General features: G+C 57.0%; 11 protein-coding genes across 13 annotated transcripts; 5 read left to right on the top strand and 6 right to left on the bottom strand.

Annotated features, from left to right (window-relative positions):
- Window positions 1-70: 70 nt before the first annotated feature.
- On the top strand, window positions 71-1,489 carry KRP23_3236 (uncharacterized protein; the record flags this gene model as incomplete). The annotated part of the gene is made up of 1 exon (XM_067888060.1): window positions 71-1,489. One exon carries the CDS (start codon window positions 71-73, stop codon window positions 1,487-1,489), a length of 1,419 nt encoding a protein of 472 aa, XP_067747337.1.
- Window positions 1,490-1,873: 384 nt separating this feature from the next.
- Window positions 1,874-6,295, bottom strand: KRP23_3235 (Myosin-6; the record flags this gene model as incomplete). The annotated part of the gene is made up of 1 exon (XM_067888059.1): window positions 1,874-6,295. The coding sequence occupies one exon, from the start codon at window positions 6,293-6,295 to the stop codon at window positions 1,874-1,876; it is 4,422 nt and encodes a 1,473-aa protein (XP_067747336.1).
- A 418-nt stretch (window positions 6,296-6,713) lies between these two features.
- KRP23_3234 (uncharacterized protein) lies at window positions 6,714-7,863 on the bottom strand (the record flags this gene model as incomplete). Its single annotated transcript, XM_067888058.1, has 5 exons — window positions 6,714-6,767; window positions 6,870-6,974; window positions 7,059-7,126; window positions 7,194-7,230; window positions 7,315-7,863. 5 exons carry the CDS (start codon window positions 7,861-7,863, stop codon window positions 6,714-6,716), a joined length of 813 nt encoding a protein of 270 aa, XP_067747335.1.
- A 428-nt stretch (window positions 7,864-8,291) lies between these two features.
- Window positions 8,292-10,634, top strand: KRP23_3233 (CBL-interacting serine/threonine-protein kinase 26; the record flags this gene model as incomplete). The annotated part of the gene is made up of 4 exons (XM_067888056.1): window positions 8,292-9,665; window positions 9,903-10,001; window positions 10,327-10,357; window positions 10,423-10,634. 4 exons carry the CDS (start codon window positions 8,292-8,294, stop codon window positions 10,632-10,634), a joined length of 1,716 nt encoding a protein of 571 aa, XP_067747334.1.
- A 110-nt stretch (window positions 10,635-10,744) lies between these two features.
- Window positions 10,745-11,211, bottom strand: KRP23_3232 (uncharacterized protein; the record flags this gene model as incomplete). Its single annotated transcript, XM_067888055.1, has 3 exons — window positions 10,745-10,873; window positions 10,946-11,031; window positions 11,205-11,211. 3 exons carry the CDS (start codon window positions 11,209-11,211, stop codon window positions 10,745-10,747), a joined length of 222 nt encoding a protein of 73 aa, XP_067747333.1.
- Window positions 11,212-11,791: 580 nt separating this feature from the next.
- On the top strand, window positions 11,792-13,715 carry KRP23_3231 (Pre-mRNA-splicing factor prp5; the record flags this gene model as incomplete). The annotated part of the gene is made up of 6 exons (XM_067888054.1): window positions 11,792-11,928; window positions 12,004-12,297; window positions 12,381-13,008; window positions 13,089-13,172; window positions 13,243-13,517; window positions 13,586-13,715. 6 exons carry the CDS (start codon window positions 11,792-11,794, stop codon window positions 13,713-13,715), a joined length of 1,548 nt encoding a protein of 515 aa, XP_067747332.1.
- A 620-nt stretch (window positions 13,716-14,335) lies between these two features.
- On the bottom strand, window positions 14,336-16,048 carry KRP23_3230 (Beta-glucosidase 32; the record flags this gene model as incomplete). The annotated part of the gene is made up of 1 exon (XM_067888053.1): window positions 14,336-16,048. The coding sequence occupies one exon, from the start codon at window positions 16,046-16,048 to the stop codon at window positions 14,336-14,338; it is 1,713 nt and encodes a 570-aa protein (XP_067747331.1).
- Window positions 16,049-16,629: 581 nt separating this feature from the next.
- On the bottom strand, window positions 16,630-18,916 carry KRP23_3229 (Ankyrin repeat domain-containing protein 13A; the record flags this gene model as incomplete). Its single annotated transcript, XM_067888052.1, has 8 exons — window positions 16,630-16,830; window positions 16,904-16,984; window positions 17,044-17,311; window positions 17,375-17,700; window positions 17,766-18,337; window positions 18,418-18,523; window positions 18,614-18,760; window positions 18,833-18,916. 8 exons carry the CDS (start codon window positions 18,914-18,916, stop codon window positions 16,630-16,632), a joined length of 1,785 nt encoding a protein of 594 aa, XP_067747330.1.
- Window positions 18,917-19,343: 427 nt separating this feature from the next.
- Window positions 19,344-20,329, top strand: KRP23_3228 (Free methionine-R-sulfoxide reductase; the record flags this gene model as incomplete). The annotated part of the gene is made up of 2 exons (XM_067888051.1): window positions 19,344-19,544; window positions 19,613-20,329. 2 exons carry the CDS (start codon window positions 19,344-19,346, stop codon window positions 20,327-20,329), a joined length of 918 nt encoding a protein of 305 aa, XP_067747329.1.
- A 132-nt stretch (window positions 20,330-20,461) lies between these two features.
- KRP23_3227 (uncharacterized protein) lies at window positions 20,462-24,162 on the bottom strand (the record flags this gene model as incomplete). Of its 3 annotated transcripts, XM_067888049.1 has the most annotated exons (10): window positions 20,462-20,905; window positions 20,972-21,030; window positions 21,115-21,370; window positions 21,448-21,582; window positions 21,644-21,829; window positions 21,901-22,330; window positions 22,416-22,960; window positions 23,300-23,482; window positions 23,569-23,661; window positions 23,740-24,162. In XM_067888049.1, 10 exons carry the CDS (start codon window positions 24,160-24,162, stop codon window positions 20,462-20,464), a joined length of 2,754 nt encoding a protein of 917 aa, XP_067747327.1. The 3 variants fall into 3 exon arrangements, with proteins under 3 accessions (XP_067747327.1, XP_067747328.1, XP_067747326.1); XM_067888050.1 differs by lacking the exons at window positions 23,300-23,482; window positions 23,569-23,661; window positions 23,740-24,162 and adding an exon at window positions 23,054-23,068; XM_067888048.1 differs by lacking the exons at window positions 20,462-20,905; window positions 20,972-21,030; window positions 21,115-21,370; ... (2 more) ...; window positions 21,901-22,330; window positions 22,416-22,960 and having other exon boundaries at window positions 23,364-23,482; window positions 23,574-23,661.
- Window positions 24,163-24,616: 454 nt separating this feature from the next.
- Window positions 24,617-24,820, top strand: KRP23_3226 (uncharacterized protein; the record flags this gene model as incomplete). The annotated part of the gene is made up of 1 exon (XM_067888047.1): window positions 24,617-24,820. One exon carries the CDS (start codon window positions 24,617-24,619, stop codon window positions 24,818-24,820), a length of 204 nt encoding a protein of 67 aa, XP_067747325.1.
- Window positions 24,821-27,238: the final 2,418 nt, after the last annotated feature.

Raw genomic sequence — 27,238 nt, 5'->3', positions numbered from 1 at the left:
TTGTTATCAGCTGTCCAACGCTTGTTGAGAACGTTGAGCACTCGAAGCCATTCCTCCATCTTCCTGCTCCATGACGGACGCCACTGAGCGCCGCTCGCAGCTCCGCAGCCTTAATGACTCACTCGTGAGCGGCTCGCTGTCCCGCCAGGAGTACGACGAGCTGCTGCCGTTCCTCGCGTCCCCAACGGCCCAGCCGCAAGAGCCCAGCGACCGTCACTCCGGCCGCAACGTCCGCTTCGCCGACGGTGTGGCGCCCGAGCCGATCCAGGCGCCGCCGCAGTATTCCATACTGGCGCCGGCCGCGATGCCCGTGACGACGGGACTGCAGCTGCGCTGTCCGGCGTGCGGCACCAGCAACGATACGGCGCGAGGCTCGCGCTGCTACGTGTGCAACTCGAGACTCACCGTGGCCGACGAGCTGTCGGCTGCACTCACTGCGCGGGCATACCGAGGCAGAGGCAGCTCGAGCCAGAGGTGGCCTAGGGTGACGGCCGTGGCCCCGTCCAGCGGCGCGTTCAGTGCATCGGACGACGGGCGAGTCGTGATCCACAGCGGGTTCTTCTCGTGCACCATGCAGGATACGCAGCTCATCGCGACGGCGGACGGTAGTGCCTGCCAAGTGTTTGTCATGTGTTGTCGCTGGCAGCCGGGCGGTTCGGAGGCCGAGCAGATTGAAGCGACGTGGTACGTCTCGCAACGCTTCAGCCAGTTCGAGAGACTGCACAAAGCGCTGAAGAGGAGGCTGTCGCGCTCCACCACGGCATCGCTGCCGCCGTTCCCGGCCAAGTATCACCTGACGGACCGACTGGAGAAGAGGAAACAGGGGCTGGGGACGTACATGCCCAGACTGCTGGAAATGTGCGCGCACTTGCCAAACGCACAGCCTGCTCCAGAGCTGGACGAGTTCTTGGACATCTCGCACCAAGTGCAGCTCTACCGATCGCAGCGTCCGTCTGCCAACCCAGCTCCTGTGGTGCATGCGTCTCCGCCGGTTGACGGATCTCAACGGTCGGCAACTTCGACGTCGACGGCTACGTCAGTGTCATCTCCCTTCCCGGCGTTTACAGGTCCAGCAATGCTTCCGTCGCAGCCGGCGGCTCCACCCATGGACGAGACGGAGCTCGCTCAAGCTGAAGGGGCCGTCAGACTGCTCGGGCAGGCAGTGCACAGTGCACGAGGCGACGTGCGTGGCGACGGCACTGTCCAGCATCATTTGGACGTGTGCGTGCAACTGGCGCCTGGCCTGCAGCGCTCTGCCGACCTCGATAACCCGTTCGCCAACGAGGAACTGATCCCACGTGCCATGCAGTGTCAGGAAGACCTGCAGCAGGCTGTTGCCATGTACAACGACGCGCTGCTGGCTGTCTCCGGGGTGGCTCCGGTCCAACAACAAGCACAGCCAGCTCAGCACACTCAACAGCCAGAGCCTCACGTCCAGGCCCAGCCAGGAATCCAGGTGCGCAACGTGGTGCCTGCGAGCGCCGCCTAAAAATGCGTTCTCCTGAGCCGGGATGGACACCATCTCGCTAGAAGACCCTTATGAAGCGCGTTGGCTTGCACCTGTCACCTCTTAACTCCTGTAATTAGTCGCGTCGCGTACATTTCCTCTGTTTATCCTATTGGGGAACTCAGCAAAGTATCGTGCAAGACGAAATGTATTGGAAACATGCAGCTATATGCAAACACCCACAAGCGCTCCAATTGTTTCCAAGCAAGCTACCAACGGCTTCCTGCTAATCGTTTCCTTCCTTCATGCGCATTTCGTGGGTCTCCATGTGCGAGTCATGCTTGCTTCAACTTGCAGGCATGAGTTGAGCTCGCTCTGCTGGGACCTTCTCAGGCTGTCATATTCGTATTTGGTTCACAGAGGTGCCTAAACACCATAGCTGGGCTGATACGAGTTCTGCTGGCCTGGGACGTACGGTGGAGGTGCCTGTACACCGCCGCCCTCCTGCGCGGACAGCGCATAAGTCTCCGTGACAGCAAGCAGCGAGTCGTTGTACAGACCCATGGTCGTCTCGAGATCCTCCTGACACTGCATCGCACGCGGGATCAGATCCACGTTCGCGAACGGGTTGTCCAGGTTCGCTGAGATCTGCAGTCGCGGCAGAAGCTGCACGCACACCTTGAGGTGGTGCTGCACAGACGGGTCGCGGCGCAAGTCACCGCGCGCACTACGAATCGACGCGTTCAGCAGCGCCACCGCCTGCTCCGTGTGGGACAGCTCCTCCTCGTCCAGCGGTGTGGGCAGCTCCGTAGGCAAGCGCGCCTGCTCGCGCGCAGCCATTCCTTCGGCACCACCAGCGTTAACGTTCAGAGCACGGCCAAATCCGCCCGGCGCGGCGCTAGACTCGTCGCCTCCGCCAGACATGAGCTGACGGCGGTACTGCTCAACCTGGCGCGACACATTCAAGAAGCGGTCCAGCTCCGGCACGTTCAGCGTCTCAGGAAGACGCGCACACAACTCCAGCACTTGCGCAACGTATCGCTCCAGACCCTGCTTGCGCTCCTCTACAATTGCGCTCGAGTTACCTGTCTTTCCCTTAAACACACCGCCAAGAACGTGCTTGCGCGGGAAAAGAGGAATCGTAGCAACCGCCGTTGGGATCTTGCGCTTCAGATCCTTGTGCAGCTTCTCGAAGACGCTGAAGCGGTGAGACACCAGCCATGTTGTGGACTCGCTCGCGTCCTTGGGCTGCCACTGGCAACGCAGCACATACACGGTGTACTCGGTGTAGTTGTCGTCCTGCAGTACCTGGGTACGATGCATCTGCGCCTCAAAGTATCCGTCGTGAATCATAATGCGGCCGTTCTCAGTAGAGAAGGACCCAAGCGGCGCCGTGAGAGTCGACATGCTTCTCTGTTGCCGCGTTTGGCCACCGTAGTACCCCGGGTCAGCGGCGGCAGCACCAGACTCGTCGCTCGTGGTGAGCAAAGAACCACACTCGTCACAGTGGTTGCCATTGGCCGTGTTGTTAGTTGCACCGCAAGCCGGGCAACGAATCTGGATGCCATACACACCCGTAGTATACAAGCGGCTCAACGACTCCTCCTGTTCGGCGGTGAGGGCAGCTCCAGACGGGACTTCCTCGGGCTTCTCCAGCAGGAATGGCACCAGCTCGTCGTACTCGGACTGGGCAATGGCACCACTCAAGAGCAAGTCGTTCAGTTGTTCCAGCTGCTCGCGGTTCTCCTGCGAGACATCGTCCGGGATTTCCACCACGTGAACCTGGCCAGCAGCCGTCTGTACACTGTTCACCTGTGCAAGTCCGCTCAGCAGACTGGCACTGACGCTGGCGGCCTCCAGTAGCGCCTGTTCCTTGCGACGCTCAGCTTCCTCGCGTTCGCGCTCCATGCGCTCCTCGAGCTCCTTCGCCTCTGCAATAGCGCGCAGCTCAGCCTGGCGCTCGTGCTCCACTGCAGCAGTAGCTTCCGCAGCGGCAGCTTCGGCCTCGGCGACCGCAGCCGCCGCTTCCTTAGCCAGACGGATAGCTTCCTCCTCCGCGGCGCGAGCCTCAGCCTCCATGCGACTGCGGTCTTCCTCGGCTGCAGCACGGGCAATGCTCTCGCGACGAGCAATTTCAGCCGTCATGCGTGCTTCCTCTTCACGACGCTTAGCCTCTTCTGCCTGGCGCTTCGCCTCAGCAGCACGTGCAGCTGCCAAGACTAGCATTTCCTGCTTCTTTGACTTGAATAGACGACGTGCAGTCATACCACGGAATAAGGCCTGTACCACCACTGCAGCCGAGCGCGTTTTCTTAAAGTCACGACGAACCGACAGAGCACGCCACCAGCGCTGGATACGCACCACCGAGTTGCGGCGGAACTGGATACGGCGCAGCAGCTTCGCAAAGCTGTTCTGTGCAGTAACCTTCGCCAGCGCCACACGCCAGCGGCGACGGGCCAGCCACAGCTTCATACGTGACACAATGTGCGGGCCTTCTACGGCCCAGTTGATTTTAAGGATCGAGTCCAGCACGGCAATCTTGCCGGACTTGAAGAACAGCTTCGTGATACCCAGCTTGTACGCATCCATTGGCACCTGGAACGCCCACAAGATGGCCGTGATGAGCGTCGGGTCGCTCTGGTTCGCGAACAACCGCTGAGCATCAGGTGGCATGAACTTTTTGTAAGCGCCGACCAGCTCACTATAGCTCACACGAGTCGGAAGGCCAACCTTGAGCACCTGAGCCGTCTGCATAATACCCTGGCAACGAAGTTGACCAACCACATAGCGAGGGTCAAACATACCCACACGCATGAGCGCGTTGGGCTTAATACAGCGAATAAAGTTGCACCGCGTCGCATCGAGGGTGTCCACAAGCTCCTGCATCTGGTTCGAGAACTTCGCAGCCACACTCTTCGTCAATTTCCTCTTGCCGGGGCGACTGTTGTCGGCCTCCTGCTTAAAGAATGCAGGCAACAACTTGTTCGTCGAGCCCAAGAAAAGTTTCGCCATGTCAGGCGGAATCGAGTCGTTGTTCTTGTCAATGAAAGATCCGATCGTGTAGCTCACAGCACCAGCGAAATGCCTCACAATGAACATGTGCTCCATGTCCTTCGGGTGTGGCCGCGGGAAGTACGCGTGTCTAGCGTGCTTCGAGTGAAGCGTTCGTAGGAATTTCGCGTCGCTAGGCTGTGGGTTCATCGCCTCGGCATCCAGCAAAGCCAAAATACCGTTGGGCTTGGATGCAATCAAATCCACGCACTCGCGGTTATCAGGCCATTTAATTTTGCCCACCGTGATACCTTCACGCTTGTACAGTTCCATCTCGGCAATGAACACCTGGTTGTTAAACGTAGCCTGCAGCACCTCGTTCGTGTAGTTGATCAGCAGCTGCTCGAAATCGTTGCGCTGGAACGACTCGAAACCGAAGATATCTAACACGCCAATGTAAGGCAGTGGGTTGGGATCGTGGCCCAGAGACGAATTCACTTGCTTAATAACCCAGTCGAACAAGCGGCTGTACAGCGCCTTGGCGATAGCGTCACGTGCATACACGGCAGCCTGCTCGTTGCGGCGAACAGTGAACGTCTGTTCGGGCGTCACAATGTCGCGCGTCATCATCACCTTCCACAGGTCCTCCTCCTTCACACCCAGCAGCTTGGATACCACAACAATTGCTCGCTTGGCAGATTCCTTCTCGATCACGGCAGCTTCACCCTCGGGCGTATCTTCTTCTTCAAACTCGATGTTACCCAGATGCAGTAGACCCGCGACTACCGAAAAGATAATGTGCTGGACCTGCTCGTCGATGCCCACACAGCTCAGACCACGCACCACAGCCTCGAAGCACGCGTGGTCGTCCGTTTCTTCGGCAATGTAGCAGCCGCTCTGGTTCAGGTAGCAGAAGTCCTGGGGCTTCGTCAGCTCAAACTCCTTACGAGCCGCAGCCGAGGCGCCGGCCAGCAACTGGTAGAAGATGTGGAAGTTGCGCTCGCCATCCACTTGGTACACGAGACGCGACTTTTCCAGCAGGTACGTCTCGACCAGAGCACCGGCCAACTTGAACTCGCCGTCCGACGTGAACTGTAACTTCATGAACTTGCCGAAACGCGACGAGTTGTAGTTGCGCAACGTCTTTGCGTTGCCGAACGCTTCCAGGATCGGATTCTGTTCGATCAGACGGTGGTCCAGCGACGTGCCGTGCTGCTGACGAGTCTTAGACAAGGTCTCGATCTCGTCTCCGCGCGCCTTCTTGCCGTACAGGCCGCGCGTGGTCAGGTGACGCAGCACGATCTTGGACGACTCGGTCTTGCCGGCGCCACTTTCTCCACTGATGACGACTGACTGGTTGGTCGGCTGGTCCGTGCCCGAGTTGTAAACCATTTGCTGGTACGCCATCTCGGCAATGGAATACGGGTGGGGGGAGCTACCTGCCGTGTTGACGACCTCGCTAATGGGCGGGTTGGCCAGCTCTCGCAGCGGGTTCACGGCGATCAGCACGTTGGCCATGAACGTGTAGGGCTTCTGGCCGGATCCGTCGCCGCCGTCGAGCTTGCAGCGCTCCTCCAGGTTGTGCAGCACGCCGGCCTCGTGGATGTAGTAGAGCGACGTCATGTCGTCGGCTTCGCGCGGGTTTAAGGGGACGGCGTCGGAGCGGTCCACCTGCTGGATCTTGCCGGCCTGCGTGCGCACCGTCACTTTAAGGCCGCCGATGGCCATGACGGTGGCCTTGTCCCACACGCGCTCGGCGCCGGGCACCCAGACGGTCTGGCCCACCTCCACGGGCAGCAACTCGGCGCCCGCATCGGACTTGGACGCCTGGCGGGCGATCGGAGGGGGCGTCGACATGGTGTTCAGTGCGCGGCGGCGGAAGTGAAGGCAGCACGCTCGGGGGTCGAATGCGGAAGCTGGTGGGGCGCTCTGCTCTGCGGCCAGCGAGGCTTGAAGTGACAGTGCAGAAGAATCCGAATCCCCCCCTCCGCCTTGACGGAATGCGATTGGACGAAATCGGTGTGGTGTGGTACACACATCCGTCAAAGCCGGGTCAGTCGCCATCAACGCGACGACGGTCGTGCCACTGGACAAGCTCTCTGGAACCAGTGTATCATCGTTTGTTGCATTTGTACGAGGAAACTATAGCTCAGCTCGCTGGCGACTGGAGACTGTAGTTGTGTCAGATCGTCTCGAGAGTGTTCTGGGCAGTGGCGCGTTGGGACTAAGGCTCTACGGTGCTTGCCACGCTGGTCGGAGGCTAGCGGCGATCATTTCATTTCGGGGCGGCCGCGAAACGCTCCATGCGCTGTCGTCGCTTCTCCTGGAACTGCAGGCAGAAACACAATATCTTTGTAAGCATGGTGCTCGAATGCATGCTTGCTCATGCTCCCAACGACGCGGTGACCGGAGAAATTAACTACGAACGTACCACTTCGCTGGTCTCGAGATTAAAGCGCTTGGCGCGTTCCAGACGCCGCTTCTCCTCTGCGTTCAGACCGAAGCGCTCGGCACGAGCATCTTTCTTCTTGTCAAGCTACGATCAGAGACACACACACATGTCACGTTTCGGCACTACCAGTGATGAGCACAGCCGACGTCACCATGACGAACCACGTACCGTATCTTTCGTTTCCAACTGGAAACGCTCTGCCCGCTTTAGTCGCTTCGACTTCTCCTCTTCGGCCACTGTGCCCGTACAAACAACACCCAGTCAGTCACCTCGCGTCTTCGGGCCAACTAGCTATCCACGCACCTGCGCTGGGGAGATGGAAACGCTTCGCGCGCTGGGACTACAGACACAGTCAACACACATCACGCACTTTTCGTCAATGTCCGTCACCAGCACCCATACCACCTATCCGTTTAGCTTGCACCTTCTTGTCCTCGAGACTCAAGGGGATGCCGAACTTGGCGGCGCGGGCCGCGCGCTTCTCCTGCTCCGTCACGGGCTTGGCAGCGGCGTCTGTCTCCGGCTCGCTGCCGTTTTCCTTCACGTTTTCCGCCTCGCCATCGTCCTGCTTCTCTTCCTGCACTGGCTCAGATCCAGCTTCAGCAGCAGCGACCGGCTCCTCCTTCTTGTCTTCCGGCACCTTCCCCTTCTCGACGGGGGAGGGCGTGGGCTCCGTGGTGGGCGGGGCCGCCTTCTTCACGGGGGACGGGGTCTTGGCTTTCGTCTTTTTGGCAGCTTCCGGCTCCGCGACAGCCGTCTCCTTCTTCTTGGGCTCGGGCTTCTTGCTCTTCTTGGGGCTGGGCACCTTGAGCTCCTCCATCTCCTGCGCCGCGCCTCCAAACTCCTCCTCGTCCAGCGCCAGCTCCAGCCGCTGGATCAGCTCCGTCTTCAATCCGTTGGAGCTCAGTCCGCGCGACTCCAGCGCCGTGCGCAGCTCGCTCACCTTCATCTTCTTGGGGTTCACACTCGTCATGGTCGATTCGATTGATTTTTACCGAACGCGCCAAACCGAGATCCCAAAACCCATGTATGGTAATACTACAGTATGCTGAGAGAGAGGTCGTGAGCATTGTCAGCTGATTGACACGACGGCAACGGCACCAACGGGTTCTGCACAGAGATGTGTTCATCAACGCTACAGCAGTAGCCATTGACCAGCACTCACAGTGCCAACTAAGCTTACATGTAAGCCAGACACCGCTAGGAATCCTCGGTCCAGCAGCAGCTTCAATCCGAGGCTAGAAACGTTGTAATTAACTTTTACAAATTACATAAGATGCTACCGTCATTCCGGAAGGCAGCCTTTTCATCCAATCGCAGTGCCGCAGCTCGGCAAGACGTGGGTTGAGCTGGCACACTCGCTAACTTGCGTGAAAGAGAACAAGCCACCTACTTGCCTCCATGACGTCTGTGCTCTTCTCCACACCCGTGGAGCCAGTCACCAATATGGACGCCGCGCAGTACACGCAGCAGCAGCAGCCAGCGTCCCCCACGTCGCCGCGCATGCTAGCGCAGTACCAGGTTCTGCAGACGCTGGGTTCCGGCCTCCAGGGCAAGGTGAAGCTCGGCGTGGACTCGGTCACGCACCAGCGCGTGGCGCTCAAGGTCATCGACATGGCCAAGCTGAACCGCAAGTCCATGATCAACGTCTACCGCGAAGTCGAGGCCATGTCGCGCGTCTCGCACGCCAACGTGCTACGCCTCCTGTCAGTGCACGACGACGTGTCGTACCCCAAGAAGGATGGCAGCAGCAAGCAGGTGATCGTGATCGTGCTGGAGTTGGCCACAGGCGGAGAGCTCTTCGACTTTATGATGTACACTGGCTGCTTCTCGGAGAGCATCGCTCGAGCCTACTTCCAGCAGCTTGTAGCCGGACTGGAGGCGTGCCACGCGCAGGGCGTGTACCACCGAGACATCAAGCCCGAGAATCTGCTGCTTGACGAGAGCTTCGGACTCAAGATTGCGGATTTTGGCCTCTCGGGGCTCCGAGAAGGAGCCGATGGAGCCGTCGCGGAGCTCTACACGCAGTGCGGCACGAGAGGGTACATGAGTCCGGAAGTGCTCTCGTGTCTGCCGTACGAAGGAGAGCCGACCGACGTCTGGTCGGCCGGTGTCGTGCTATTTATCATGCTGGCGGGTTTTCCGCCCTTCCAGATCGCCACCAACCAGGACTGGTGGTTCCGAGCGTGCGCGGCGAAGCAGCACGAGGCCTTCTGGGCGGCCCACGCCCGCTCTGCCACATTTTCGTCAGGCGCCATGTCGCTCATGACGCGCATTTTCAACGTCAAGCCACAGGAACGCATTACGCTCGCAGAGATCAAGACACATCCGTGGTTCAAGGAGAACGCGATTTCACAAGAGGAGCTGCGGACGGAGCTGCTGAGCCGCAAGCTGCAGGTCGAAGAGGAGAAGCGCAAGGAGCGCGAAGAGAAACTGCGGGCGGCCGCCAAGCAACGACTGCAGCAGGAACAGGAAGAGTTCGACCCATTCAACCACGACGTCGAGCGATCGATGGCATTGCTATCGACTTCAGAGGTCGCGACAGCAGAGGTAAGTTCGAAGAAGGCGCCGTCGTACCCGGCCGCCAGTGTGGCGCTCTACACCAGTTTCCAGTCAAATCGAACGGCCTCGGAGTTGCAGACGCGTGTGGAGAAGGCGCTCACAGAGCACTCGGCGCGCTTTGTGGCGCGCAAGGACCGCTTCAAGACCAAAGCCACGATGACTGCCGACGCTGATGATGTGGGCTTCGCTGTGCGGATCTACTCACTAGACAATGTAAGGAGCTCTTGCGAGGACGTCCTGCGGCAGCCTGAGCACGTCGTTGATGCGAGCGAGCGGAGGAGGGTCCGCGATCGCAGTTAGCAGCATCACGCTGCTTTGTCGCCTTACCTCTGGTGCTTGCTTGCTGTGTGTCTGTGTGTTTTGGCTGCCGACTATTGTATGACTGCTGGAAATGATCGACCTGGACGTGTGCTGACGTGACGTGATTGTATCGAACTTGTTGCTGTCTAGGCCCCGGAGCGGTGTGTGGTGGAGTTCCGGCGAACGAGCGGTGCGTGCCTCAAGTTCCACGAAGCCTACAAGAAGCTGAGCAGCTCGCTGTCCGACCTGGTCTGTGATGATGACGAATCGGAGACGGCTGACGACTCGCCCGCGGAGGAGCTTATTTCTGACGAGGCCATGATGATCTAAGAGTCTGCAGAGGCAGATTGGCAGCGTTTCGAGCAAGTTCCAAGTCAAGCATACAAGTTCTATTCCACAAGCCTGAGAGAGTGATACACAACGCGCCTGCAAGTCACGCCGAGCCACGCACGTAAATAGGGACAACTGCGTCACAGTCCATATAAACTATGTATTCTTCAACGTCATGCCGCCTCCGCATTGAATTGCGAGCGCTGCTCCAATTCTGCTGAGTTTTCCTGTCGCCGTCCCCAAGTCCACCGTCGCCAAGGAGCTCACGGGCTTCGGTGCGTCCTCCTCGTCTCTTCTGTCTAATCCCTCTTTCTAACGCTCCCGCCTCTATCTGCTACAGCCCCGTGGGGCGCCCCTGGAGCGCTGCTCGTCGGTTGGATGGCCTGGCCCGCCCTCACGCCCACCTTCAAGGAGGAAACGCTGGGCCTCAAGCCCGCCGAGCTGCCGTCCGCCCCCGTCTCATCCCCCAAGAAGGAAATCTTCCGCGCTTCCGGCAAGTACAAGTACTCCAAGGGCGAGATCGGAGAGGCCCCCACGCTCGAGGAAGACTAAAAGGCAAGGCCCTAAATCTCCACCCCTCTTTGGCCTTTTGAAGAACTTCTTTTTAAACTCGTCGATTGGCTCCAACTGCTCATTGCGCTTCTTATCGCTGTCCCTCTGCTTCATTCGCTTCTCCTCAACCAGAGATGTGGAGGTAAACGGAGTCGACGCACGGCGCCGTGGCCATGGTTCAGGTCGGTCTTGACGAAGCCGGGCTGCAGCACGATCTTGAACGGCGAGAGCGCCTTGAGCTAAAACAACGAGGAAAGAGGAGTTGGGTTAGTAAAGCAAAGAGTTCTCCAGTGCAGAGGGTGAGTCCGTACATCGTGAGCCTTCTCCAACGTCGCGTGCCGTGCCAATGACCTTCCAGCCAGCTTTGGTGTAGTGCTTGGCGAAGGTGAGACCGAGGCTGCGGGTGGCGCCAGTGATGAGAACAGTCTTGTTAGAGGCGGACATCGCTAGGTGAAGTTGGTTGCTTGGAGTGTGCTGCTTGCAGGTTGTTGCAGAATGAGCTCTCGCTCGGCAATGGATGTCGCTCGCTCGCGTAAACTGACGGTGGGGTGATCCGAGACGCTTACGCACCGGGCATCTGCTGAACAATGGCGCGCACGTTCAGCCACCTCGTACAATTCAACAACGTTCTCGTCCTCGTCCTGCTCTCCCGGGGGGTTCATTTTCGTTTCTTCTTCCTCGTCGCCGTCCTCCTCTCTCAAGTAGCACATCGTTGCGTCCTCGTCTTCGTCCTGCTCTCCCGATGGGTACTTTGTTTCTTCCTCGTCCTCCCTCAAGTACATGACGCAAGCAGAACGCCTCGAGGCCCATTGAAGCACCCGTCCTTCATGCCAAAGCTGCTCGAACTCGCGCTTGGTCGAATCAACGTGCGCCTGATCCGTGGTCGTCAGAAACGTCTCTGCATGGCGAGCTCCATCGAACGCGGCCTCGCTGTAGTTGCCCGTGCCTTCTAGTCCAATTACTGTCAGCGCCCCGAGACTTTCGTGGATGTTTCCTGGATGCCCGTGAACTTTGCCAGGCCAAAATGAATTAAACAATTAATTGGGAATTGGCCGTCCCCAATTGCTCAATTAATTGTTTAATTCATTTTTAACATCCAATCCAAAAATCAAACACAGCCCTTATTCAATTAATTTCATAATCGCAGGGGGTGGACAATGGCGAAGGTGGCGAGCGTCGAGGACGCCGCAGCGAGGGACGTGGAGCAGCAGATCGAGGCGTCGGTGCTGCGCACAGCCGAGATGTTTGCGCTGACCAAACGCAGCGCAGCGTCGGCCTACGACTGCGCGCCTAGGTACGAGCGACGGCAACACAGTCGCTGATATGTCGTGTTCTGACCGAAATTTCTGCTCTGTGGCCCCATAATCAGCAAGAAAGTGCGCGTGCGCACCAAGCTGAACGACTCGTACCTATTGGACTTCCCGGGGGCGCTTCTGGAACCGAGAACAGCGGCTGGCACTGTGGAGACGACCCCAGAACCTGCTACGCTCACGGCGCCTAGCGACGCTCCTGCTCCGGATGATGTGGTCATGGGTGGTCATCCAGTGCCGTCGATTCCTGGTGTTTCTATTGCAGGCGAAGAATCCACAGCAGAGAAGCTGTCGTTCGTGGACCAGGTGGCGAAAGAGGCTGAGCAGGAGCTGGCCCTTAAGAAGCGGAAGATGTACGTCGTGCATTTTGTGTGCTACGGACGAGGTGGTTCTCGTGGCCTAACTTGTTTTCCTTGTGTTGAATTCTTGATGGCAGTGCGGTGGCAAATGTCAATGGAGAGACCTCGTCGTCGGTGGTAGAGTACAAGAAGCAGACAGAGACGGCGGCCCAGTTCGGTTCGAGCGCGATCGTTCGTCGTCGTGCGACGCAGGTGCCAAAACCCAAGTGGCATGCGCCCTGGAAACTGAAGCGCGTTATTGCAGGACACCTGGGATGGGTGCGCTCGATCTCCGTGGACCCGACCAATGACTGGTTTGTCACGGGCTCCGCTGACCGGACTATCAAGGTCTGGGACCTGGCTTCTGGGCAGTTAAAACTCACGCTGACCGGCCACATCAATGCAATTCGAGGCCTGGAAGTGAGCCCACGCCACCCCTACCTTTTCTCGGCTGGAGAAGATAAGAAGGTGCTCTGCTGGGATCTTGAGTACAACAAGGTCATTCGAAGCTACCACGGCCATTTGTCGGGTGTATTCTCGCTGAAGGTGCATCCGACGCTGGACGTTCTCATTACTGGTGGTCGCGATGCCGTCGCCCGTGTGTGGGATATGCGGACGAAGAACCAGATCCACGTGCTTTCCGGCCACCAGGGCACTGTGTGGGCTATGGAGACGCAAGCCACCGATCCGCAAATTATCACGGGCTCCAGCGATAGCACAGTCAAGGTGTGTATGGGTGCTTGTGGACTTGTGCGTTCATTTTTTGTCTCACAATGTTGTACGCTTGTTGCTTCCGATCCTTTCAGCTGTGGGACCTTGCCGCTGGTAAGGTGATGACTACGCTGACAAACCACAAGAAGGCTGTCCGTGCTGTGGCAAAGTCCCCAACGGTAAGTTCCTGTGCTGCCATTCTTTGCTACCCTTCCACCACTAGCTAACTAGAGTTTTGGAAATCTGTAGGACCGCACGTTCATGTCGGGTGCCGCTGATAACATGAAAAAGTGGGAGGCGAAGGAAGGCCGCTTCCTGCGCAACTTCTCGACGCACAACGCCATCATCAACTCAATTTCGATCAACCAGGACGGCGTGATGGCGTCGTGTGGCGACAACGGATCGATGCGCTTCTGGGACTACCAGACAGGCTACTGCTTCCAAAACGACTCGACCAAGGCGCAACCAGGCTCCCTCGACAGTGAAACAGGCATCTTCGCGTCGACGTTTGACAAGACAGGCCTGTACGTGAGCACGAGTGGTGTGAAATTGCCTGTGTTGTATTGTATCTCTGACGAGTGTGTCCTGGTAGGCGTTTCATCACGTGCGAGGCGGACAAGACCATCAAGGTGTGGCAGGAGGACAGCGCCGCATCGGAGGAATCGCACCCCATTGACATGGCGCAATGGACGAAGGACTTTACTGCCCCAAAGAGATACTAGGAGTTTGGATGCAGAGCTTCCATTTGCTGCCGTAAACCTGCAATGCAGCATGGCGTTGTTGCTTTCTCGCTCATCATGAGGGTAATAACGACGTGTACTGGCGTCGAACCGACCTCTCATTACATGTAGCCCTTGCCAGGTAGGATTAGTATCATTTGGTAAATAGTTCAGCAGCAAATAGATCCAAACAAGGCACTGTATTACTCTTCACCTGTGCATCAGAACGAGACGCAAATGCAACAACAACGACTTGATAAGCCAACGAAGCACAATATGGAGAACGAGGACGGCATCCCTCCTCGCTGATAGCGAAAACCTCACCACGGAATCAATACAGGGGCGCAATGGAGCCACCGGGTCTACCAATGGAACTCGAAGAAAGTGCACATGCAACGCTTGATCGCTGTCGAGAGGCAAGACCTACAAACACAATTCGCGCGTACGTGCCGAAGCGTATCCAAGATGCCCGTGAACTGGTCGTAGTCAGAGGCCGCGCAGATATTAACGCGACAGCTCACGAGTATTACCGTTTTACGCTAAACTATTCATCAGATGAAGTTGATCAGTCAGCCTATGGATACCTTTTGTGATGCTACAATCGATTTTGCGGCACCCTCAGCCTACAGCAGCGGTCTGCGCTCACTGCGAGAGCTACGGCGGCCGTTGAAGTAGCGGATGCCAGCGACGACAGCGCCGACCGCCACGATAGCCGCGACCACGATGCCCACGATAGACAGCACCGATAGGCCACTGCTGCTGGACGTTCCGCTGGGGGCGCTCGCCACTGCGGGCGTCGGGAGGCACTTAGTCTTGGCCAGCTTGCTGAACCACTTGGCAGCCGGACGCGGAATGCGCTCGAGCTCCGCTGGTTTCGCAGACACGTAGTCCTTGGAGCCCGTCTGGGACGTGAAGTTGACGTAGTAGAGTCCGAAGCGCGGCTCAAAGGAGCCCCACTCGTAGTTGTCCAGGTACGACCACGCCGTGTAGCCAATAATCTTGATCTTCTCCTCGGTCACGGCCTTGTAGACCTGCTCCATGTAGTTTTCATAGTACCACATCTGGTCCTGGTTGTCAATCTCGTCGTTGCCGCACCAACCATTCTCAGTCAAAAGCACTTCGGCCGCCGGGTCGTGGGCACTGACCCACTTGATTAGCGCCAGGTATCCGGGCGGGAAGGCAGTGAACCAGACACAGTTGTGGTTGCCGTGGCGGTCCTTGCTGGAGAGGCGAGAGCCTTCCGGGGCACGGGTGTCGTCCACGCCCTTGTCCTTCTCCCAACCCAGCGTAAGCTGGTCGCAGCTACGCTGAGACGTGGGCGAGTTGCAATCCGTCACCGATTTGGACGCGTAATGGTTGATCATGAACAGGTCGTACGAGCCCTTGAGGATCTCGGCTTCCTGCGCGGTGAAATGCGGCAGACGATCGCCCACCACCTCGCGCATAACCGCCGGGTAGTCGCCGGAGATCAGGGGCTGAAGGAACCAGCCGTAGTCGAATTGCAGGGCACGCTCTGCAGCAGCAACGTCGGCAGGGTTATTCGGGTCCAACGGGAACATCATGTGGGCTACCAGCACGATACCAATCCGGGCAGTGGGGCGCACGATGCCCGCGCCACGGAACTCGCGAAACTTCTGCACTGCCAGCGCGTGCGCGCGCAGCAAGTTGTGCGTCACGATGTACGTGTTGTGTTCGGAGCCTGTGAAGCCGGGGGCGTGCACACCGGTGCCGTATCCCTGCGTCACGAACGAGTATGGCTCGTTGAATGTCGTCCAGTAGTCGAGCTTCTGGCCGAACTCCTGAAACATGAGCGTGGCGTAGTCGACGTAGTGGCGGATAATGTCCTCGCTGAGCCAGCCAGCGGGGGACAGCTCCGTTTGCAGCGCCGATGGTAGGTCCCAGTGGTAGATGGTCAGGATGGGGACGAGGTTGTTCTTGGCCATCTCGTCGATAAGGTCGTGGTAGAAGGCGATGCCCGACGGATTGGGCACCATGAGGCGCGTCGCCGGGTTCCATGTCATGACGCGCGACCACGAGATGGAGAAACGGAAGGACTGCAGGCCGTCGTCGGCCATCATCTTGAGGTCGCTCGGGTAGCGGTGGAAGAAGTCGTCGGCCACGTTGGCGCAGTCCAGACCGGGCTTCTGGCGGCAGAAGTCGTCCCAGATGCTGGGCGTGCGGCCCGCGTCCATGTAGGCGCCCTCCACTTGGTACGAGGCCGTGGCCGAGCCGAACAGGAAGTCCTTGTCGAAGCAGCGCTCCTCGGCGACCGCGGGGGCAAGCAGCGCGGCGATGGCAGCTACTGCGCATGGCAGCAAGTGACGCAGCAGGTTCATGTCTACCTCTATCTGTGCAGGACACGGAAAGTTGGCGACTGCGCAGGATTGGAGCGGCCGCCGGCAGTTGAAGTTACGTTTTGTGCGCCACACATTACTGATCGCGGCAAGCTCACTCACGCCTGATGAGTGAGCATAAAGCTCAGGTTGCAGTTACCCTGATCCCATTCAGTTCACTTTTGCAGCGCGAGTCGAGCAACACCGAAAGAAGGAAGGAGGGTCATGATATGTGTCAACGTCGGTAACTTTGCTGGTCGCGACAAGAGATTCTGAACTCGTTATCTGGAGGTGTACAAGCGCCTCTTTTGCCAATTTGGCGTGTGTACATGTACCATCAGAGATAAGTGGTTGCACTAGCCTACAAATCGTGCAGAGGGTGCACCGCGGCGTTGGAGTGTCCACGCATCAAAGCTCGCTACCGATCTTGCACAGGCGAGTTGCCTGGCTTATTTTGCTTTTGCGCATTTTCGTTTGGGTGGCACAAACACTGGGCCCGAGCAACGAAAGGCGCGGCAAGCAATCGAACGCAAGAGTACATGTATATTTATTGCGGATCTCCTTGGGGCTGGATGGCCAACTAGCTACGTGGCCGTCACGCGCTGAAGCATCATTTGGTGCGTACGTGGTGAGAGCATGTCTTCGGCGTGCATGGTGTAGGTGCTGGGCACGGTGAACATGCATGGTTCCGGGGTTTGCAGCTCCATGCGCTCAAAGCGGAACGTCGCAGAGACCGAGGGCACGAGAGGAAAGCAAAACTGGACCGGGAATCCGTCCGTCAGTGCCTGCTAGCGTGTGCATCACAAGTGGTGGTTAGTACTGGGCCTCTTCCTCGCGTGTCGCTTGCCACTTCCGTACCGCCGAAAAGAAGTCCTGCATGCTTTCAAAAGCGCTTGTCGTTTTCGAGAGAACCTCGATCACAGGGAGGAATTCCGATACCTACAGCAGAGCAACATGGTAAGAGCGTCTGTGCGATCCGATGATGAGAGCGAACGTACAGTGAGTGGGAACTGGTCGCTCATATAGACTGTGGCAGGAAACGACTTGGCGATCTTGCGGCACGCAGGCTGAATGTGCACCATGATACAGCGGCGAGGCCTCATCGCACGCAGCGATACGGGTAAGCTCTCGACTGGCACCCCAAACCAATCTTCGAACGCCATTTCCTCCTCTTTGACTCTCATTTGGACATCCCAGTTTTCACTTTCCGTGGAGTCCTTATCCTCTTCTCCGGCGGGGCATATAGCAAACCGCAGCTTCTTTGGACTGCATTCATAGTCACGTGTGAGAATCCCTGTGTGGCCTTCACACTACGTATTAATGACTCACCGAATGACCGAATACGAGTTGTCCCACGTGAAGACAAGCGTGCCCGAGCTACTAGCCTCGAATGAACCCGTCTCCTCATTTAAATGGGCCTGGGTCCGTTGCAGAGGAACAATTTCGACCCATTCGTCGCCGTTGTTCTCTTGGAGAAAACGAACTCCGAAGTTGATGTCGCGCTTTTCAGTAGAGAACTTCCATCTGAGTCCTTCACCCTTTGTCAGCTCCACAGACACAATGTGGTTCGACTTGGGTTCGACCACCACGTCGGTGTAGTGGTCGGTGATGGCCGCCGCTTCCGTCAGCATCGACACTGCGTCGCAAGCAACAGGCTGTAACATCGTGCATCAGCAGTTGGGAACAGCGTTGGGAATGCAACAATATAAGACGCACATACTTGCTCGTTTGCAGATTTGGGCGGCGCGTGCTTCGGGTTGTGCGGCTTACGGTAACGTAGCGAGGCCTCAACACCAACCATGTCAACGACACGAGTGCCATTCCAGCGACCAATGTTTTGCCGCATGGGGGCGGACGAAAACCACGCGCACTTTTTCTCGAACGCAACCTTGGACGCATCCAAGTCGGTCGCAACGATCGATGTGATCATCAAGAAGTGCACCATTTGGTCTAGATCCGCCTCCGTCAGCTCCGAATCGAGCTTCAGTAGATCGGTGCAGGTCTCCGCCTCGTTGTCGAGACAAAGGAACTTCCCCTGCGCGCCCTGGAGCAGGAACGACAGGTCGCCTCGATCCCATTTCCCGTCCTCGAAGCCCACCAGGGTGACGTCGAAGCGGATGTCCTGGCCTGCCTTCCAGATCTTCACGGTGTCCGACGGCAGCCAGCGAGAAACGCCAGGGATCCACGTGGAGACGTCAATGAGCATCTCGCAGTAGAAGTCCGGGATCTGAGCCAGCCGAGGACAGATACTGTCAATCTTCTTCTGAAGCAGCGCTGGCGCTTGTTCTTTCTCTACAAAAGTACCAATTCGTAGTGGTAAGTCGGCAGATAGCCACTAACATTAGACTAGACTACGATGGAGAGAAACTCGCCTCTGCGAACTAGAAGCCGCAGAATCTCTTCGTTCTCCGACACCACCGCGTGGTGAATAGCCTTCCAGCCGTCCGTGTCCCGAGAGCGCACACGAGCCCCAGCATCCTGTAAATATTAAGGAGAAAGGCGTCATTCTGAGCACACCACAGACAGCAACGGCACTGCCTGCCAGGCAGTGCCTGGTACAGGAAATACCAGCAAAGCCTTCACGATCGCTGTGGCATTTCGGTGCGCGAACTTCAATGCGAGATGCAGCGCGCGGTTGCCACGGGCGTCTCTCGTCTCCAGCGCCTCCTGGCCGCCGATTCTCAGACACTCGCGGATCTGCTGCAGGTTTCCGTTCTGCTCGCATGTTATTACAGTTAGTTAGCAAAAATGTCGATTACTCAATGCTGGCAGATGAGCACTGCTGACCCAGAGCGCGATTTGGAGCGGCGAGGGCATTGCACTGGTGGAAGAAGCAGTTCCATTGCCGACCGCGTCCGAGCTGCTCTCCATAGCTGCCAACCTCGGAGAAAATTCGATACTGGCGGGTGTCTTTGTTGGGACGAGCCATCGGAACCCGCAATCAGCCACGTAGGAGCAAGTTTGAAGGCCATGTCGGCGAACGGGACGCAAGCAGTCGAATGCACGGTCAAAAGCTTTTGAATTTACTCTTGGTGATGAACCTGCAGCGGGCGAAAGACGGCAACGCATCAAACGCATTCTACCGCGCTCCTTGATGGTTACCACATGAATGATCTTCTCTTTAGCATTGGCTGTGCACAGCGGCAGCCCAACACGAAGGCGAGGTCGGTCCTTACGATTGGCCGGAGACGACGCCATTTGGTATCACTTGCCGCTGCCATCGTCTCCGCAGCCACCAGAAACCTGAGACTTGTGTGAACGCAGAAGGGGCCGGCAGCGTCACTTGCAGATTCTCGCCATGGCGCAGCAGAGCCCGTTGGATACCGCTCTGCGGCTATTCGCTGCCGTGCAGGAGACCGCGACGCAGTTCGCCGAGCAGTCCAAGACCAAGCCGGTGGTGGCGCTGTTTCTCCCACGAGAGCCTGACCGCAAGCAGAAGCGCGAGCTGCAGAAGCTGGCCGCGCCGCTCGTTTTCCTGCTCCGCGGCCGCGACGACATCGTACGTGGAGTTCGGCGATGCAAAGAGGACACGAAGGTGCTAACCTGGTGTTTGGTTGTGTGTCGCAGACGCTGGCGCAGTCGCCTTCGAGCGAGACCCAGACGTCGAGTCTCACCGTGTTCAAGGACGGCGCGGAGGTGGCCACCATCACGAACGGGGGCGCGCTCAAGGAGCGCGTGACGAAGCTGGTGGGGCAGATCGGGTGGAGTCCGGACTGCCCCGACGAGACCCAGCTGCACAACTTCCTGTCGCCGATCAACGCCGAGGAGTTGCTGGGCGACGTGGCCGCCTTCACCGCCACCACCGGACAGCGCGACTACGTGGCCAATGCCGCCAACGTGTCGTCCATCATCTGGCACGCGTTCACGGAGGCCGAGCGCCCCATCAATTGGGCGGGCTTCTACTTCGTGAGGCCGCTGGCCAACCCCAAGGAGACGGACCACGACCACATCCTCATCCTTGGGCCCTTCATGGGCAAGCCGGCTTGCAGTCGCATCCGTTTCCAGGGCGGCGTGTGTGGCGCCTCGTGGAGAACCAAGTCAGTGCAGCGCATCGCAGACGTGCACGAGTTCCCTGGTCACATCGCGTGCGACGGCGCGTCCGAGTCGGAGCTAGTGGTCCCCGTCTTGGACAAGCAGGGTGAGGTGATCGCGCTCATTGATCTTGACTGCCCTAAGAAGAACGGATTCTCGGCGGAGGACGAACGCACGTTCGTGGAGGTGGCACGCGTCATGTCGGGGGAGTGTGACTGGGGCAACGTCGGCCTGCCGTACACCCAGCCGTAAGACTGCAATCCTTGTCACTTGGAAAGGAACTGCTGTTGATCCCGGTGGCACTCGACGGTTGCAGCTGAGAGCGCGGCTCAAATGAACCCCGCCTGTTTCCGCTCTGCTTTATTTGTCTGCGGTTAATCTGCTTCATCGGTTTGAGTTTTTACGCGATGTTTTCCTGCCATTGCTTGCCCCACTTGCACGATACTTCGTGATCGGCGCGACCTTCGCCTCGTAGGGGTTTACGCGGTAGGCCAAATCGGACGCAGATCGCTCAAGGCTTGGCTGAACATTACGCTTGGATCCGTTTCGTACTCCACCGCCCTGGGTCTGCTGGCGTTGCTCTCGCAGCAATGACCGCCGGACTTTGCGCATGACGTGAATTACATCATAGACAGAAGCCGAGCCCAGCTCCGGCCCCGCCTTCTCCAGTGCCGAGTGGAAGCTAATACTTGGTAGGGATGTAGATGGCGCTAGCCTCCGCGCAACTTGCTTTTCTTCGTCCTTTCGGCGGCGCTCCAGAATCTGTAGCTTCTGTTGGCTTAAGCACAGGAGCAAGTCGAGATCTCGTGTGCGAATATCGGTCTGAAGCTGGTTCCACACAGGTTGCCGATTCATGTTAAGCCAGGAACCGCTTGCTAAATATCGCAGTCGTACCTCTTCCAAGTCATAGAAGCCGTGCTGGATGAACGAATCTTCAACGCCGGGATACACCGCTGTGTGCGTACAAGGACACACCACCAACGAGTTAGTCGTGTGCTGCACCACAAGCCATACTTCAAAAGTGAGCAAGCACGTACTCAGCTGGAAAAGTTGTCGGAGCTCTTTTGTAACACAGTGCTCAGTGCACAGTATCGCTTCCGCAACATTTACCACACGTTGTAGCTCGTGGTGAGACTGCTCTATAGCACTCATTGAGGTAGTGATCTCACTAGAAATCTCGTCCAGCATCGCCGTTTCGAGAAAATCTGTCTGGTACGCGCGGTTCGATGCAGCACTGATGACGTGCTCATAAAATGCATTGATAGAGTGCGGTAGGTGACTTGACGATAACTCCTGCAAGAGCGAATGTTAGCACCCTGAAGAACTTCTTCACCATCTGCAAAGACAATCGATATCACGACTGAAGTTACCTCTAAAAGCGAGCTGGACGTCTGAATCACACGCTTCCTTTCGGGTAGGGAGTCTCTTTCTGCTGCGAGAAATGCCTCTCTCATGCGATTTTCATTCGGAACGTACTGCATCGACTCATCTACCTCGAGAAAACGCTGAGGATGATAATATGGTTAGCAAAGAAGAAGGAAAAATATTGGTGCTGAATGTACGTACCTGAACAGAAGTATGCCAGTGGCAAAGGGAGGAGTCATTTGGTTGTTCATGGTAATCGCGAGATGTAATACAGGAGCGCCACATACAAGATGCACCCAGCATCTCCAGCACCGCGTTAGTATTGGTATCCTGTGATACGATCGGTTGTCGTGTAGATGAGATTCCAAGCTGTGGAGACACTGAGCACTGGTTCAGAGTCACAGGTGGACGAGGTTAGCTCCATGAGTTAGATGCAACTTAATGTTAAAGTAGCCCACCTCGACGACGACAACATCGGCGTCCCTGAAACACTGAAATTCCTTTGAGATAGAGGCATCTCTCGTCTCTTTGTCGTGGTCGCATAGCCCCTGAGGATTCCTGATGACGCAGAACCTATCGCCGGTTCGCTGGTTTGAGTCTGCTTGTCCGTGCGGTACCAGCGTGTTCACCGCGTCCGAAAGTGCCAAGCTTGTCAACTGCTGATTGGAAATCCCGGTAGAACTCTGACTATGTGTCAGAACATTCCTTCCGCGAGCAACGTGGAGTAGAAGGAGCTCGTGGATAATATTATCCTCCAACGGGACCATGCAGGCTTTAGAAGATGCCGTGTTGTCCTCTTGTTGTTGCACCTTTTGCTCTACGGGAGTGCTAACTACGGGAACATAAAGCGTAGAGAGACACCCTTCGCCGAAGAGCGACGTCGGGTAGCTGCTTGCAAAAACATCATGCACACGTTAAATAGTGAGAAGACGGAGACCAGTTCCCGATAGGAAAACTGCTGCAGATTTCGTACAGTTTTCTGAGGATGTCGACATCTGCTGGGGGCAGCAACTCCAGAAAACACTTGGAGTAATAGAGCGTCTGCACTAGTTGCAGTACTGACGCACGAGCAAAGATAGCGTGCCTTCCGTCGACAACTTTGGAGATCATGGCATCGTTCGCATCATCACGCATCTGACGACTGGCGAAAACTGTATCTGCACAGTAAGCCTCCTTTTGCTCACGCGACCGCTCTAAGATTGCACTCATCTCTCGTAGGGATCGCCGAGCAGATGCCAACACCGCATGGCCAACTGAAGATGACATCGAGGTGTCGTCCATGGCAGCGCTAGTTGCATAGTTCTGCATAACTGCTGCGAAATTCTGCTCGTACTCAGCAATGTCGAAGTAAATGTTAGAGTCCGCAAGTTCCTCGTACCCCCTCCCGCCGGTTCTATCTGTAGCGGAGCCTGTATCTTGTGAATTTGTTCGCCTCGGAAGCATCCAGCCAATGTGGGCTGAGCTCAACGGGATATCGCACGCTGTACCAGGAAACTGCAGAGTGTCTGCTGAAGCCAGCTGCCGAAATGTTGAGCACAACCCACCACTCGTTAAGAATGCAGTCGATTGGGATGAAGCTGTCACGGCTCTGGGCGGTGGAAGCCGACGTACTCGGCGCGTAGGCATTGACGAGGAGGATGTTGACCGCCGAGGTTTCGTGGAGTTTGGTGGACGCATCATACTCCCCAAGATGTCAGTCCACATTTCCGCTGCTGAAGAGCCAAGGTGAAGCGAAGGAGTTGATCTGTTGCTTCTCTCGGGTGCTCTGCGAGTTGGTGTAGTTCTTCGAAGCGCAGAGACTGCTCGCACCACCAATGTTCTGCCGTTTTCCATTGCAGGTCCATGCTCTTCCAGCACCTTTTGCAGAATAGCTTTCACGGATACCTCACTTGCTTGTCCTGATCGATGCAAACTACCTGCACTACTTGTGTCGCACAAGGGTACCGGCACCAAAAGGGAAGCTTCGACATTTCCTCCGCAATCCTGCTGCAGTCGGGTGAGAAAAAATTGCCAGTCGTTGCGCCGTATCGCCTCTTCGACCTGCGGTAGCCGGCACACGCAACAGCAAGCCTCCTGTTAATATCCTATCCAGTGCCGAGTTTTTCTCAAACGTAGGGTCAAATTACCATACTTTCAGACTCCTCGGTGGTGTCTGCAGCGAGGCCCTCCATGCGAATCAGTGCCTTCTTCATCTCTGCGATGCATTCAAAGAACAGAGTCTGTCCACAAAGTGTCGGTCAGACGTAGGAAAGCAACACCGAGTACATTCTGTCGATAGAGTCACAGTAGTTTGTTACCTTCAGCCGAGCTTTTGCCTTGCTGTGGGTCTCCGTTATGAAGAACTGGAGCTTCTGGTCGTGAGCCGTGACTTCCTGCAGCGCCGCGTCGCATTCCGCCGCCGCGAGTGCGTCCACCCGCTGCAGTTGCCTCCGCTTGGCCTCTCGCGTCTTCTTCATACCCAGCCGCTTGTGACGCAGCACCTGCAGCTTATTGCTGCAAGCATCGGCTCGAATTTCCTGAAGAATGCTCTGATTTACGCTCGGGTCGGAGGCTGAAAGCGATGCCAGGAGTGCATCCGACGCGCAGGAAAAGACTACTCGTGACGGAGCAGCAAGCGGTCGTGGGTGGACTGGTGTTGTCGAGCTGTCTGATAGCGACACCTGGGCGGTGAGGCGGCTGCGAAGGGCTCCGAAGAGCGCCGGGAAGACGTCGCTCGGCATATTGCTCGGATCTTGAACAGTCGCACACCAGCAAAACCGATCGCATTGGCACATCGAGGTGCTGGTCGCTTGAATTCTTCCACGGTGTAAAAAGCCCCTTTGTGTGTTGATGTGCCTCGAGTTAAGAGTGTGCAGCTACGATATCCTTCCCTTGTTGGCATTGGCAATGTTCGAGCGCGCTCCGTGATTGAACCTGGGATCCGCACTACAAAAGGAACCACCGTGCTTCCGCGGTGGTCGCGTTTCAGATTCAAAGCGGTCGTGTTATTATTATAGGTCGAAGCCCAAGGCTGTTGCAGTGCGGAAGTGATGCTATTCGAGCACTCGACTCGAACATGTACTCCGTTCCACGGCTTGAGCTGACCAGGTCGTAAACGGATGTCCCTGCCCACAGCGCCAGAAACCGAAACGATCCGCAGCGAGGAGAGAGGAGGCGGAAGCATGCCTGGTAGCAATGATGGCGACGCAGATGAAGCAGCCGCCCGAGAGCATTGTGCAAATGGATTTCGGCGCGGAGGACTCTGGGACGGACGAGGCGACAGCTTCAGACCACCTGAACCCCAAGTCACCGTTGATGGACTCCGCCGGAGACAACAACTGGATGGAAGACAGCGCGCAGCAGGAGGACAATCGATGGGAAAAAAACGCAGAGTCTTGATTCGGAGCCTATGCAGTACAGCTGGAAACGTGCCGATGGACGCCAGCGGAGCCTCAGCGTCGACGAAGAAGATGAGGACGGCGAAACTGACAAACAGCAGCGATAATACCCGTAGCGCTGCAAGCCGACCATGACCACGTCGTCGCGGTCAGCAGCAACAGCGATTTCAGCTCCCGGCACCACGCTGCATGGGAGCATCAACGTCGACCTCATCTGTACAACCCATACTACCTTTGCAGATGTACCTGATGGTCTCATGGGGTAATAGCGCTGAGTTCGAGGACCTGGACCTTGAGCTTTCTTTCGCAGCGACGCCATCTCGCGCCCAGGTTCATGTTCCGCGAGCGGGTGCAGCTGTTCGTCGCCACATCCTTCGCGTCCTGCGCGTGCATGACACGGTCGAGACGTCCCATTATTCAATCAGCGCCCCACACAGCAAACAGATTATTCAGCCCACCGAGCCATGTTTGGCCGCGCTGTCCAAGAGCAACAGTTTGCGCCTCTCGCCCATGGCGCAGCTGGAGAAGGCCGCCCACAAGCCTGACGATGTACTCGCGTGCCCTGCGCACGCAACTCCTTTGCCGAACTTCTTCTTGTACACGGGCTTGATGTCGAGCAGCACGATGTGGTACTGGACCGTAGCAATGCCTTCGTTGACTTCGCTCATGGGCATCTGCTGAACAATGGCGCGCACGTTCAGCCACATCTTACACATCAACAACGTTCTCGTCCTGCTCTCCCGGGGGGGGGGGGGGGGGGGGGGGTTCATTTTCGATTCTTCCTCGTCGCCGTCCTCCTCTCTCAAGTAGCACATCGTTGCGTCCTCGTCTTCGTCCCCCAAGTACATGAAGCAAGCAGTACGCCTCGAGGCCCATTGAAGCACCCGTCCTTCATCCCAAAGCTGCTCGAACTCGCGCTTGATCGAGTCAAGGCGCGTCTGATCCAGTGGTCGTCTGAAACGTCTCTGCATGGCGGGCTCCATTGAACGCGGCCTTGCTGTAGTTGCCCGTGCCTTGTAAAACAAACTGCCAGGCCGGAGTACCCGCTGCGGCACTGCTTTCACCATCGCTTGACACTACAGATGAACATTGCCGCGGGTATCTATCTCAACTTTCCAGTTGTTTTGCACGGCAACAGACCACATGTGCTGGTCAAACTCAACGGTGTGTGCTCCAACAATAGGACCACGCAATACAATAGTATGTTCCCAATTCATCGTCACTCCCCCCCCCCACTCCAATTGCAGCTTCCCATCGTCAATATGTCTCCGTCGATAATCGCTATGCTCCAGTATCCATGAGTTTTGGGGCCTGATCAACGAGAACACGAACCGTGACACGCTGGGAGGCACGGATGATAGCGTCTGTCAGTTCAGGATGCGTCAAGATGAACATAGCGATGTCTACTGAGGTCTCTGCGCCGTCGAGCAAATCAATGAGCTTCTGAGGTGCAGCTTGGTCGCGAGAAAACCAGTAGTCTACAACTGCAGTTTGTAGTCTACCCAATATATGTCCTGCTCCATGCGGCCATAATACTCGACGGTCGACCCCCATTATCCTTGCGATGTCCTTGAGCGATAGGGTTTGCTTGTGATGCTTTAAGACCTCGTTTCAGCATTTCCACCACGAAACGCATGGGGGTCCACCGACGGGGTTTACCTGACTTGGACTCGTCTTGACTGGGCTGGGGGTGGACGATGGAGTTGATCGTGCTGCGGGCGTGTCCTGTGCTTTGATGTACAGCTGGGTCATTCTCTCCCCTTTCTGGTATCGCTTGCGAATCTGGGACTTCTCTGCTGGGGTTAGTCGCGGACGGCGTTTCTTGGGCAGCGGGCTTTGCGTTCTGTAGGCATTCGGCACGACGCGTCGCGAAGCAGTGTACATCCGAGCGGTGGCGAGAGCGATGTTTTCCGGTCCACCCGGGACTGGCCGAGGGGACGTTGGCACACTTGCGAGCGCGGTGAAGTACTGGGGGTGGGGATGAGTTTCTATCGGGAGTCTGTGGTGCATGGCAAGTGGAATTTCTCCGGGTGGAGGAGGGACCACATTCTCCTGGTGCGCGTCGTGCAGTTCTCGCGTCTCAGACATCTTTTCCAGAAATTTTGACGTGCTAGGAAAAACGGACGTGGCCCGACCTCCGTCCTCCACGTTGCTGACATAATAATGGCTCGGAAAGGCCGATCCTCGACGCTGCTGTTTAACTGGCTCGGAATGTCGCAAAGTGGGCAACTGATCCTCGAGTCGAGGATAAGTTGCCCACTTTGAAATTCCCGAGCCAATTAATACAGCAAAATCCGAAAAGTGGGCAAAAAATCCTCCGCGTGTATCAACAAATATGCCGTTCTATTCAGTTTCACAGGTTTGGCACGCAAAAGTGTCCAACAAACATATTTTTGGCACACAAGTGTCCAACAAACAT

Source organism: Phytophthora ramorum, assembly GCF_020800215.1.
Source record: "Phytophthora ramorum isolate Pr-102 chromosome Unknown Phyram_PR-102_s0003, whole genome shotgun sequence".
Lineage (NCBI taxonomy): Eukaryota > Oomycota > Peronosporomycetes > Peronosporales > Peronosporaceae > Phytophthora > Phytophthora ramorum.
This window is presented reverse-complemented; position numbering and strand designations above follow the sequence as displayed.